The sequence below is a fragment of the Capra hircus genome, chromosome 5 (assembly GCF_001704415.2).
Source record: "Capra hircus breed San Clemente chromosome 5, ASM170441v1, whole genome shotgun sequence".
NCBI classification, from domain to species: Eukaryota; Metazoa; Chordata; class Mammalia; order Artiodactyla; family Bovidae; genus Capra; species Capra hircus.
Window position 1 is genome coordinate 76,802,036 of NC_030812.1, and position 13,422 is coordinate 76,815,457.

Consider the following 13,422-nt stretch of genomic DNA (forward strand, 5'->3'; position numbering starts at 1 on the left):
TTGCCCTGCTTCATTCTGTACTCCAAGACCAAATTTGCCTGTTATTCTTTTTTATCCAGCAAAAGAATCAACAGGTTAAACAAACCACAATGTGCACTCAGGAGAACATAAGTCAGGTGTTCATTTCAATTGCTTACTGATTTCATTTCTATAATTAGTTCTTTTACGATTAGAGGGGAACAGAAATGGGCAAACACGAAAGGAGCAAAGAGCTACTTTCAATTTTTGGATTGTTCATTGCATAGAAATAAATTTATTTTTGTATATTGATCTTATGCACTGCAACGTTTCTGAACTGATTTATTAATTCTAATTTTTAGTAGATTCCTTAGAAAATTCTATAAACTGTATTATGTAACTACAATTAAAAAAAAAAAAAGTTTTACTTTTTCCTTTCCAACATGAATGGTTTTTCTTTTTCTTCCATAATTTCCATGGTTAGAACCTCCAGTGCACGGTAGTATAGAAATGACAAAAGCAGAAATCCTTGTATTTGTTCCTGATCTTAGGAGGAAAGTATTTAGTCTCTCACCAGGAAGGATGACATTAGTGGCAGCTTTTTCATAGATGCCCTTTATCAGGTTGAAGAAGTTCCTTTCTGTTTCTAATATGCTAAATGTTTTTTATCATGAATGTTGGATTTTATCAAATGTCTTTTCTGTGTCTTTTATAATGATAATGTCGTTTTTATCCTTTATTCTATTAAGATAGTATAGCCATAAGCAAAATAATGTCCCCACCCAAAAACGTCCATGTTCTGATGGTTAGAACCTACAAATATACTGGCCTTACAATGGGAAGATGATCCTGAGTTACCCAGGTCAGCCCAATGCAATCATTGTTGTTCAGTTGCTAAGTCATGTCCAACTCTTTGCCATGCCATGGACTGCAGCACACCAAATTCCCTGTCCTTCACTATCTCCCAGAGTTTACTCAAATTCATGTCCATTGAGTTGGTGATGACATCAAACCATCTGGTCTTCTGTCATCCCCTTCTCCTCTCGCCCTCAATCTGTCCCAACATCAGGATCTTTTCCAGTGGGTCAGCTCCTCCTATCACGTGGCCAGAGTATTGGAGCTTTGGCTTCAGCCTCAATCCTTCCAATGAATATTCAGGATTGATTTCCTATAGGATTGACTGGTTTGATCTCTCTTGCTGTCCAAGGGACTCTCAGGAGTCTTCTCTAGCACCACAATCTGAAAGCAACAAATCTTCAGCAATCAGCTCTCTTTATGGTCCAACTCTCACAACCATACATGTTGTTGTTTTTCAGTCACTCAGTCATGTCCAACTCTTTGCAACCCCATGGACTGTAGCATACCAGGCTTCCCTGTCTTTCACTGTCTCCCAGAGTTTGCTCAGATTCATGTCCATTGAGTTGGTGATGCCATCCAACCATCTCATCCTCTCTCACCCTCTTCTACTCCTGCCTTCAATCTTTCCCAGCATCAGGGTCTTTTCTAGTGAGTTGGCTTTTCCCATCAGGTGGCCAAAGTATTGGAGCTTCAGCTTTAGCATCAGTCCTTCCCATTCAAGGTTGATTTTGTTCAGGAATGACTGGTTTGATCTCCTTGCAGTCCAAGAGACTCTCAAGAGTCTTCTCCAGCACCACAGTTCGAAAGCATCAATTCTTTGGAGATCAGCCTTCTTTATGGTCCACCTCTCACATCTGTACATGACTCCTGGAAAAACCATAGCTTTGACTATATGGACCTTTGTTGGCAAAGTGAAGTCTCTGGTTTTTAATATGCTGTCTAGGTTTGTCATCGCTTTCCTTCCACAGAGCAAGTGTCTTTTAATGTCATGGCTGCAGTCAGTGTCCACAATGATTTTGGAGCCTGAGAAAGTAAAATCTGCCACTGCTTCCACTTTTCCCCTTCTATTTGCTATGAAATGGTAGGATCAGATGCCATGATCTTAGTTTTTTTCAATGTTGAGTTTCAAGCCAACTTTTTCACACTCCTCTTTCATGTTCATCAAGAGGCACCATAGTTCCTCTTTATTTTCTGACATTAAAGTGGTATCATCTGCATATCTCAGGTTATTGATATTTCCCCCAGCAAGCTTGATTCCAGCATTTTACATGAGATACTTTGCATAGAAGTTAAATAAGCAAGGAGACAATATACAACTTTGGCATACCACTTTCCCAATTTTTAACCAATTATTCGATGTCAGTTCTAACTGTGGCTTCTTGACTCATACAGGTTTCAAAGGAGGCAGGTAAGGTGAGTTGGTATTCCAACGTCTTTAAGAATTTTCCACAGTTTGTTGTGATCCACACAACCAAAGACTTTAACATAGTCAATGAAGCAGAAGTAGATGTCTTTTCTGGAATTCCCTTGTTTTCTCCATGATCCAACGAATGTTGCCAATTTGGTCTCTGGTTCCTCTGCCTTTTCTAAACCCAGCTTGTATATCTAACAATTCTCAGTTCATGTAGTGCTGAAGCCTAGCTTGACAGATTTAGAGCATAACCTTGCTAGGATGTGAAACGATTGCAATTGTATGGTAGTTTGAACATTCTTTGGCATTGCCCTTCTTTGATATTGGAATGAAAACTGACCTGTTCCAGTTTCTGTGGCCCCTGCTGATTTTTCCAAACTTGCTGACATATTGAGTGCAGTGCTTTAACAGCATCATCTTTTAGGATTTTAAATAATTCAGCTGGAATTCCATCACTTCCACTATCTTTGTTCGTATTAACAGTAATGCTTTCTAGTGAAAGTTGCTCAGTCGTGTCTAACTCTTTGTGACCCCATGGAATTCTCCAGGCCAGAATACTGGAGTGGGCAGCCTTTCCCTTCTCTGGGGAGTCTTCCCAACCCAGAGATTGAAGGCAGGTTTCCCGCATTGCAGGTGGATTCTTTACCAGCTGAGCTACAGGGAAGCCCAAGAATACTGGAATGGGTAGCCTATCCCTTCTCCAGCCAATTGTCCCAACCCAGGAATTGAACCGGGGTTTCCTGCATTGCAGGTGGATTCTTTACCAGCTGAGCTACCAGGGAAGCCCTCTAAAGGTTTGGCCTGCTTTAATTTAAGGTTCCAATTCTCACATAATCCAGTGAATACATCCCATTCACTAGCTAACGAGCAATAGGATGAATCTTCCCACCTAGGAATAAAAACTTCATCAACCTTAATCTCTTTCTTTCTTAAAGAGTGGCATTTTGTCTCACAAATCCTGCTCACAGCACCAGTTAGTGTTTTGCCTAAAGTTTTCACTTTCATCTCAGGTTCAAAGGATTTGTTAACAAAATAAGCCACTCATTATATACAAATAAATAATAGATATTTATTAGAGAACTATCTACCTTACTTTCAATATAATAACATTAAAAGAAAAGAGAAATAGAAAGAGCAGTGAGTACATCACCAAATAGGGTTTTGACCAACATCCAGACTTAAACAGTTCTAGAAAGTCCCGTGTCACAGCACATCTGGAGTCCCAGTTGGGAAAGGGTCCCAGGCAGCACATCTGCTCCATGGGTGGCACTTCCAATGCTTCCTAATGCCCACTTGACTTCACGCTCCAGAATGTCTGGCTCTAGCTGAGCACCCCCACCATTGTGGTTATCTGGGTCTTTAAGACCTTTCTTGTACAGTTCTTCTGTGTATTCTTGCCACCTCTTCTTAATCTCTTCTTCTTCTGTTAGGTCCTTACCATTTCTGTCCTTTATCGTGTCCATCCTTGCATGAAATATTCCCTTAATATCTCCAGTTTACTTGAAGAGATTTCTAGTCTTTCTCATTCTGTTGTTTTCCTCTGTTTCTTTGCATTATTCATTTAAGAAGGCCTTCTTAATTCTTCCTTGCTATTCTCTGGAATTCTGCATTCAGTTGGGTATATTTTCCCCCTTTCTTCCTTACCTTTCACTTCTCTTCTTTCCTCAGCTATTTGTAAAGCCTCCTCAAACAACCACTTTGCTTTCTTGGATTTCTTTTCCTTTGGGATGGTTTTGGTCACTGCCTCCTGTTCAGTTTTACAAACTTCTGTACATAGTTCTTGAGGCACTCTGTCTATCAGATCTAACCCCTTGAATCTATCTGTCACCTCACTGTATAAGGGATTCGATTTGGGTCATACCTGAATGGTCTACTGGTTTTCCCTACTTTCTTCAATTTAAGCCTGAATTTTTCAATAAGGAGCTCATGATATGAGCCACAATCAGCTCCAGGTCTTCTTTTTACTGACTATATAGAGCTTCTCCATCTGTGGCTGCAAAGAACATAATCAATTTGATTTCAGTATTGACCACCTGGTGATGTCCATGTATAGAGTCATATCTTGTGTTGTTGGAAAAGGGTGTTTGCTATGATCAGTGTGTTTTCTTGACAAAACTCTGTTAGCTTCTGTCCTGCTTCATTTTGTACTCCAGAGCCAAACTTGCCTGTTACTCCAAGTATCTCTTGACTTCCTACTTTTGTATTTCAGTCCCCAAGGATAAAAAAGACATCTTTCTTGGTGTTCTAGAAGGTGTTGTAGGTCTTCATAGAACCAGTCAGCTTCGGTTTCTTCAGCATCAGTGTTTGGGCATAGACTTGGATTACTCTGATGTTGAATGGTTTGCCTTGGAAATGAACCAAGATCTTTCTGTCATTTTTGAGGACGCACCCAAGTACTGCATTGTGGACTCTTTCATTGACTGTGAGGGCTACTCCACTTCTTCTAAGGGAGTCTTGCCCACAGTAGTAGACATTACAGTTATCTGAATTAAATTTGCCCATTCCCATCAATTTTAGTTCACTGATTCCTAAGATTTCAATGTTCACTCTTGCCATCTCCTTCGTGTCCACATCTAATTTACCTTGATTCATAGACCTTACATTCCAGGTTCTTATGCAATATTGTTTTTTACATCGTCAGACTTTACTTTCACCACCAGATACATCCACAGGTGAGTGCTGCTCCTGTTTTGACCTAGCCGCTTCATTCTTTCTGGAACTATTCGTAACTGCCCTCCACTCTTCCCCAGTAGCATACTGGACACCTTCCTACCTAGGGGGGGCTCATCTTCTGGTGTCATATCTTTTTGCCTTTTCATACTGTCCATTGGGTTCTCCAGGCAAGAATATTGGAGTGAGTTGCCAACCCCTCCTCCTGTGGACCACGTTTTGTCAGAACTCTTCAGTATGACCTGTCTGTCTTGGGTGGCCCTGCATGGCATGGCTCATAGATTCAGTGAGTTATGCAAGCCCCTGCCCCACAACAAGGCTGTGATCCATGAAGGAGTTTATTGTCTGTCACCTTGCCAATTCATATCATAGGATGCCTTGTCCAATGTAAAATATATGATGTGTTTTCACCTCAGTTTTCATGAATTTTCAATATATTCAAGTTTCCTTTAAGATATGATCAATTATAATAATATGTACACCAACATAATATCAACTTTTAGATAGAAAACTACTACCATAGGTATACATATCAATTATTAGATGAATCTTACTTTCAGAATTGTTAAAAAAATTGATATTGGCAAATATACAGAAAATTTACTATTTTAACCATTTTTAGGACAGAATTCAATGGATTTAAGTACATTCATATCATTGTGCAGCCATCACCATTAACTATCCCCAGAACTTCTTCCTCATCCCAAACAGAAACTCTTTACCCTTTAAACAATAACTCCGCATTATCCTTTCCCCCAGCCTCTGGCAACCTCTGTTCTATCTTCTGTCTTTATGAATTTGCCATTTTAATCAGATTTTTTAATGTGACAATTAATGTGTCCTGTCACCACAACAAGACTGTCCATGAAGGGGAAAATAGTGTTCTACATTAATTAATTCCCAAATGTTACGCTAACCTTGCATTCCTAAGATAAATCCCAGCTGATCATGTCATATAATCCTTTTTCTGTGTTGCTAGATTTGGTTTGGTCTTGTCTTATTGAGGATCTTTGAATATATGTTCATAAAAAATATTGACCTGTTGTTCTTTTTCTCTGTGTGTGTAATGTCTTTGTCTGGCTTTTGTGTAAAGGTAATACTGTCCTCATAGAATAAACTAGAAGGTGTTCCTCCCTCTCATATTATAGATAAGGTATAAACTTCTATACATAGTTTTGTTGCTGTCTTTATCCATCCTTTTACTTTCAACCTATTTGAAATCTGCCATTAATCTAAATTTCCTGTAATAATAGACCTCCTCTGTAATAACTAATGATACTTTTAAAACAATGAAAACTCCATTTGTTGTATTTTTAGGCACTTAACAAAATTAGCTGCCAATGTAAACCTTGATTTCACAACTATAATTTCTTGTTTCCAGACACTCTGTGGTTCTCTTTCTTATACTAAATCTTAATGTTTGACTTATTTTTGTTTTACTTAAAATAAAATCTAGTAACCATATGTTGGGCCCTCTTTTTTTCCTTGTTGTTGCTGTTGTTTAGTCATGTCTGACTCAGCGACCCCATGGACTGCACCGTGCCAGTCTTCCCTGTCCTTCACTATCTCCCAGAATTTGCTCAAACTCATGTCCACTGAGTCGGTGATGCCATCCAACCATCTCATCCTGTTACCCACTTCTCCTCCTGCCCTCAATCCTTCCCAGCATCAAGGTCTTTTCCAGTGAGTCGGCTCTTTGCATCAAACGACCAAAGTATTGGAGCTTCAGCTTCAGTATGTGTCCTTCCAATGAGTATTCAGGGTTGCTTTCCTTTAGGATTTACTGGTTTGATCTCCTTGCAGTCTAAGGGACTCACAAGAGTCTTCTCCAACACCACAGTTCGAAAGCATCAGTTCTTCAGCACTCAGCCTTCTTCTTTATGATCCAACTCTCACATCCATACGTGACTACTGGAAAAACCATAGCTTTGACTATACGGACCTTTGTCAGCAAAGTGATGTCTCTGCTTTTTAATATGCTGTCTAGGTTTGTCAGCTTTTCTTCCAAGGAGCAAGTGTCTTTTCATTTCATGGCTGTAGTCATCTTCTGCAATGATTTTGGAGCCCCCCAAAAATAAAGTCAGCCACTGTTTCCATTTTTCCCCCTTCTGCTTGCCATGAAGTGATGGGACCAGATACTATAGTCTTAGTTTTTCCAGTGTTAAGTTTCAAACCAGCTTTTTCACTCTCCTCTTTCACCTTCATCAAGAGGCTCTTTAGTTCCTCTTTTCTTTCTGCCATTAGGGTGGTGTCATCTGCATATCTGAGGTTATTGATATTTCTCCCAGCAATCTTGATTCCAGCTTGTGCTTCATCCAGCCCAGTTAAATAACCATGGTGACAATATACAGCCTTGATGTACTCCTTTACCAATTTTGAACCGGTCCATGTCTGGTTCTAACTGCTGCTTCTTGACCCACATACAGGTTTCCCAGGAGGCAGGTAAGGTGGTCTGGTATTCCCATCTCTTTAAGAATTTTCCACAGCTTGCTGTGATCCACACACTCAAAGGATTTAGCATAGTCTCTTTAAGTCTGAGAACCACTAAGACTAGGTTGAAAGCGAAAGTGAAGTCGCTCAGTCGTATCCAACTTTCTGCGACCCCATGGACTGTAGCCTACCAGGCTCCGCCGTCCATGAGATTTTCCAGGCAATAGTCCTGGAGTGGGATGCCATTTCCTTCTCCAGAAGACTAGGTTAGAGATATGTTATACATACAACATAGATTGTTAATTGCTTTACAATGTTTTGTTGGTTTCTGCCAAACATCCAATAACCAGCCATAGGTTTACATATGTCCCCTCCCTCTTAAGCCTTCCTCACACCTCCCACACCTCTGGGTTGTCACAGAGCACTGCTTGAACTACCTATGTCATACAGCAAATTCCCACTGGCTATGGCAATGTATGTTTCAATGCTACTCTCTCAATTTGTCCCACCTTCTCCTTCTCCTGCTGTGTCCACAAGTCTGTTCTCTATGTCTGTGTCTCTATTGCTGCCCTGAAAATAGGTTCATCAGTATCATTTTTCTAGATTCCATATATATGTGATAATATACGATATTTGTTTTTCTGACTTACTTACAGACTCTAGGTTCATCGACCTCACTAGAACCAACCAAATTCGTTCCTTTTTATGGCCGAAACTCCTGAATAATTTTTTAACTAATTTATTTTAATTGGAGGCTAACTATAATGTGATAGTGGTTTTTGCCATACATTGACATGAATCAGCCATGGGTGTATATGTGTCCCCCATCCTGAACCCCTCTCCCACCTTCCTCCCAATCCCATCCCTCAGGGTTGTCCCAGTGCACTGGCTTTGAGTGCCATTTCATGCATCGAACTTACTGGTCATCTATTTCACATATGGTAATACACGTTTCAATGCTATTATCTCAAATTATCACACCCTTGCCTTCTCCCAGAGTCCAAAAGTTTGTTCTTTACATCAGTGTATCTTTTGCTATCTTGCTTATGGGGTCATCATTACCATCTTTCTAAAATCCATGTATATGCATTAATATACTGTATTGGTCTTTTCCTTTCTGACTTACTTCATTGTATAATAGGCTCCAGTTTCATCCATCTCATTAGAACTGATTCAAATGCGTTCTTTTTAATAGCTGAGTAATACTCCATTGTGTATATATACCACAGCTTTCTTATCCATTCGTCTGCCAATAGACATCTAGGTTGCTTCCATGTCCTAGATACTGTAAACAGTAGTTCAGTTCAGTTCAGTTCAGTCGCTCAGTCGTGTCCCCATGAACTGCAGCACACCAGGCCTCCCTGTCCATCACCAACTCCCAGAGTTCACTCAAACTCACGTCCATCGAGTCGGTGATGCCATCCAGCCATCTCATCCTCTGTCATCCCCTTTTCCTCCTGCCCCTGATCCCTCCCAGCATCAGAGTCTTTTCCAATGAGTCACCTCTTTGCATGGGGTGGCCAAAGTACTGGAGTTTCAGCTTTAGCATCATTCCTTCCAAAGAAATCCCAGGGCTGATCTCCTTCAGAATGGACTGGTTGGATCTCCTTGCAATCCAAGGGACTCTCAAGAGTCTTCTCCAACACCACAGTTCAAAAGCATCAATTCTTCGGCACTCAGCCCTCTTCACAGTACAACTCTCACATCCATACATGACCACAGGAAAAACCATAGCCTTGACTAGACGGATCTTAGTTGGCAAAGTAATGTCTCTGCTTTTGAATATGCTATCTAGGTTGGTCATAACTTTTCTTCCAAGGAGTAAGCGTCTTTTAATTTCATGGCTGCAGTCACCATCTGCAGTGATTTTGGAGCCCAGAAAAATAAAGTCTGACACTGTTTCCACTGTTTCCCCATCTGTTTCCCATGAAGTGATGGGACCAGATGCCATGATCTTCGTTTTCTGAATGTTGAGCTTTAAGCCAACTTTTTTACTCTCCTGTTTCACTTTCATCAAGAGGCTTTTTAGCTCCTCTTCACTTTCTGCCACAAGGGTGGTGTCATCTGCATACCTGAGATTATTGATATTTCTCCCGGCAATCTTGATTCCAGTCTGTGCTTCTTTCAGCCCAGTGTTGCTCATGATGTACTCTGCATATAAGTTAAATAAGCAGGGTGACAATATACAGCCTTGATGTACTTCTTAAACAGTAGTGCGATGAACATTGACCCCAGTGTTCTCTTGGGGAGACCCCAATGTGTCTCTTTCAGTTCTGATTTCCTCATTGTGTATGCCCAGCTGTGTGATTGCTGGGTCGTATGGCAGTTCTATTTCCAGTTTTTTAAGGAATCTCCACACTGTTCTCCATAGTAGCTGTACTAGTTTGCATTCCCACCAACAGTGTAAGAAGGTTCCCTTTTCTCCACATCCTCTCCAGCATTTATCCTGAATAAGTTTTAAAGTAATAAAATTGTAGCAGTATTTTTACATTAGAAGATATTATAAAACTGACTTTGTAAAATCACTCCTATATATTGTGATAACTGAAAACCATCTAAATGTCTATCATATACATTGGTTAAATTACAAGGAATTCATATAATAGTTATCTATTTAAAATCATGTTTTGTAAGTATATGACATGGAACATGTTCAACAGTTGGTTAAGTTGTCCTGTTCTGATAACTACTCTGGAGAAGGTAATGGCACCCCACTCCAATACTCTTGCCTGGAAAATCCCATGGACGGAGGAGCCAGGTGGGCTGCAGTCCATGGGGTCGCTGAGAGTTGGGCACGACTCAGTGACTTCACTTTCACTTTTCACTTTCATGCATTGGAGAAGGAAATGGCAACCCACTCCAGTGTTCTTGCCTGGAGAATCCTAGGGACGGCGGAGCCTGGTGAGCTGCCATCTATGGGATTGCAGAGTCGGACACAACTGAAGTGACTTAGCAGTAACTACTCTCTCCCCTAACTTTTTTCAGCATTTTGCAGGTTCCCAAGGTGTTTTACCGTACCTGCTGGCTTCCTTTAATCATACTTTCTTTAATCACTCCTTTGTAAATAGTCACTTCATTAACCGCTGTTCAAACATACTACTTTAGTGTGTCATCTAATTCCTGGAAGGACCCTGAGAAAGTTTAACCCTGTTACTCTCTGTTTGGTGTAATTAAGATAAAATTACAGGACTTCCTTGGCAGTCTAGTGGATAAGAATCCAGCTGCCAAAGCAGGGGACATGGTTCAAACCCTGGTCAGGGAAGATCCCAGATGCTGCAGAGCAACTAAGCCCATGTACTACAACTACCGAGCCCATGCTCTAGGCCCTGTGAGCCACAACTACTGAGCCCTTGTGCCTAGAGCCTGTGAGAAGCTACCACAAGGAGAAGCTCACTCACTGCAAAGAAGAGTAGCCCCCACTCACCACAATGAGAGAAAGCCTCTGAGCAACAATGAAGACCCAGCACAGCCAAAAAAAAAAAAAAAAGATGAGATTACCGAGAAAATAAGAAATGCCTGTTTTTTCAAAGTGTTACTATGTTTACTGCAGCTGTGTTAGTCTCTCAGTCACGTCTGACTCTTTGCAACCCCATGGACTGTAACCCACCAGGCTTCTCTGTCCATGGAATTTTTCAAGCAATACTGGAGTGGATTGCCATGCCCTCCTCTAGGAGATCTTCCGAGCCCAGGGATCAAACCCGGGTCTCCTACATTGCAGCCATATTCTTTACCATCTGAACTACCAGCAGGGAAGTCCAATAACAGTGATGGCTACCATTAATTAAATGTATTTTTAGTTTATACTATGCTTTGTATATCATCTAAGTCTTTTAACCCTATGAGGTGTAATAATCATCATCCCCAGTTTATACATGAGGATGCATTCAATATCGTTGACTACTGTGTATTAATATATTGTCATTGTTTTCTTTTGTAGATCATTCACGAGAAGTCTTGGAGCAATTAGTAGGCCCGAACAAACTAAAGCAAGTGACGTGGACTGTGTATTGAAGCTCACTGAAGCTTATCAAATCTATGATCTTCATACTACTTTCCCTGGAAACAATGGTCTCAGAGATTGGCTTTCCAATAGTATGATTTATGCTTTGAAGTTAACCTGGCTTTTATACATTTTAACAGTGCTTTTATTTCTATATATAAGTTCATTGGTGAGTGAGTGTTCTTGAAATGGCAGTTATAGCATGCCCTCTGATATATTGGGGGAGGGTATTGTTTTTTTTCTCAAATAAGAATGTTTTAAGTTACCTGTTTACCCTGGAAATTTCCTTCTCCTAACTAGATATTTGAGCTGCTATAAGAGATATTTATCACTGTGGATAAATAGGAGAATTCTAAGTTATTTGTAAAAGCATAGTTACCTTCCCAGCTGTTTTCTGGCTACTGCCTTCCAAAGTATTTAAATGTCCACTGGCCAAAAAGCAAAGCCTCAATATCAGGCCTGTATATTCTTCACAAAAAATTATTATTTCAATGAAACAAAGAAATGTAATAGTTTAATGTCATAATCTCAGATATCATACCTTAGACATTTAGCATATGAGTGATACTGAGCCCTTTGCCCAGCCACTTATTACATTGATTTTTATGGCTACTTTCCCCCAATACATGCTATTCATCCACAAACTTTCTTCCTTAAAAACTGCATTCAAGAATGTGTAAGAATGAGTAAATATGAAATAGCATCACAGAGGCTATATCCTGAAGCTCTACTGGTTTCACATTGTAAAATAAACAGCAGAGGTCTGTTTTCAAATGAAATGTATTACTATCTATAATCACAAAATTCTCTGAAATATACCATGCTTAAACTACCCCCAAATTCACCATATTCCCTGTGCCAAAAGCCTTTGTCAGTGGGACCTTCTTAAAGACTTCCTACTTTAACTGTGATACAGTGAATAACAGGGAAAGTATGGTATGGTAGATTACTTGGACATACATAGAGGGACAGGTCTACATATTCAACTCTACTTCTTCTCCTTACTATTAACTACTTTATAAATGTGCTATGTTTGTAGTGTATAGTGTACATTATAGTGTATTGCCACTGCAAAGGTGGTACACATGTGTGTATGTATAAAATGGGTAAGGCCTCTTCCATCTATGAAATTTCTCTAAAGACAAATTCAGTAAGATTTAACATTGAACACCTAACCAAGTCACTACCCTTTTCCCCTTTTAAAGAAACTAGTTTCAAGACCTAAAGTGTCAGATTTTGGGGGTCTATAAAGGACTTATCATCCTAAAGCAGCTTGTGGCTTGATCTTTTTTATATCCCTGGTTGTATCAGCTATTTTTCAGCACCCTGCTTAAAAGTCTGGTCTCCCATCCCTATCCTACCTATAACTGTCACCCTTACCTGTCATTCTGAACTCTATTTTTCCCCTATCCATCTTTTACCATCTGACATCTTATTTTTTATTTATTATCTGTCTGTCCACCCTAGTATATAAGCTTCATGAAGACAGACATTATTTCTCTTTTTTCACTGCTGTATCTCCAGTACCTAGAACAGTATCTGGTATATAATAAGCACCCAAATATTTGTTGAATAAATAGACAAGAAAATAAATAAAAGTAATACCCATACTTCAAGTTTCTGGTCTGTGATATGTACAGAGATTGGAAGTTATCACTCCTGTCCCCACAAGATAAAAGCTGAACAAACTGAAAATCATGAAGCAGTACAGCATTGTTTGAAAGTAGAGTTGTATTAGTTGTAGATGTGCACTGCAAACTGCAAACTCTAGGGCAACCAGTAAAATAAATTTTAATAAATATGATTGATGTCCTAAGGGAGGGGAGATGAAACCATATAAAATGCTCAGTTACACCAGAAAAGGGGGCTTCCCTGGTGGCTCAGTGGTAAAGAATCCGCCTGCCAATGCAGGAGACACGAGCTTGATCTCTGGTCTGGGAAGATCTCACAAGCCAGTGAACGTCAACTATTGAGTCTGTGCTCAGGAGTCCAAGAGCTGCAACTATGGAAGCTAATGCACCCTTGAGCCCATGCTCCACAAGAAGAGAAGTCATGGCAATGAGGAACCCACACACCACAACTTCAGAAAGCCTAA

General features: G+C 40.1%; 1 protein-coding gene across 2 annotated transcripts in view; it reads left to right on the plus strand.

The window, feature by feature from the left end:
* The window catches only part of AMN1 (antagonist of mitotic exit network 1 homolog), a 77,289-nt gene extending 64,354 nt beyond the window's left edge, over positions 1–12,935 (plus strand). For both annotated transcript variants that reach the window (XM_018048340.1, XM_018048341.1), the window contains exon 7: positions 11,265–12,935. In XM_018048340.1, coding sequence (XP_017903829.1) covers positions 11,265–11,338 — 74 coding nt within the window. In that variant the 3' untranslated portion in view covers positions 11,339–12,935. The remainder of the gene's footprint in view (positions 1–11,264) is intronic.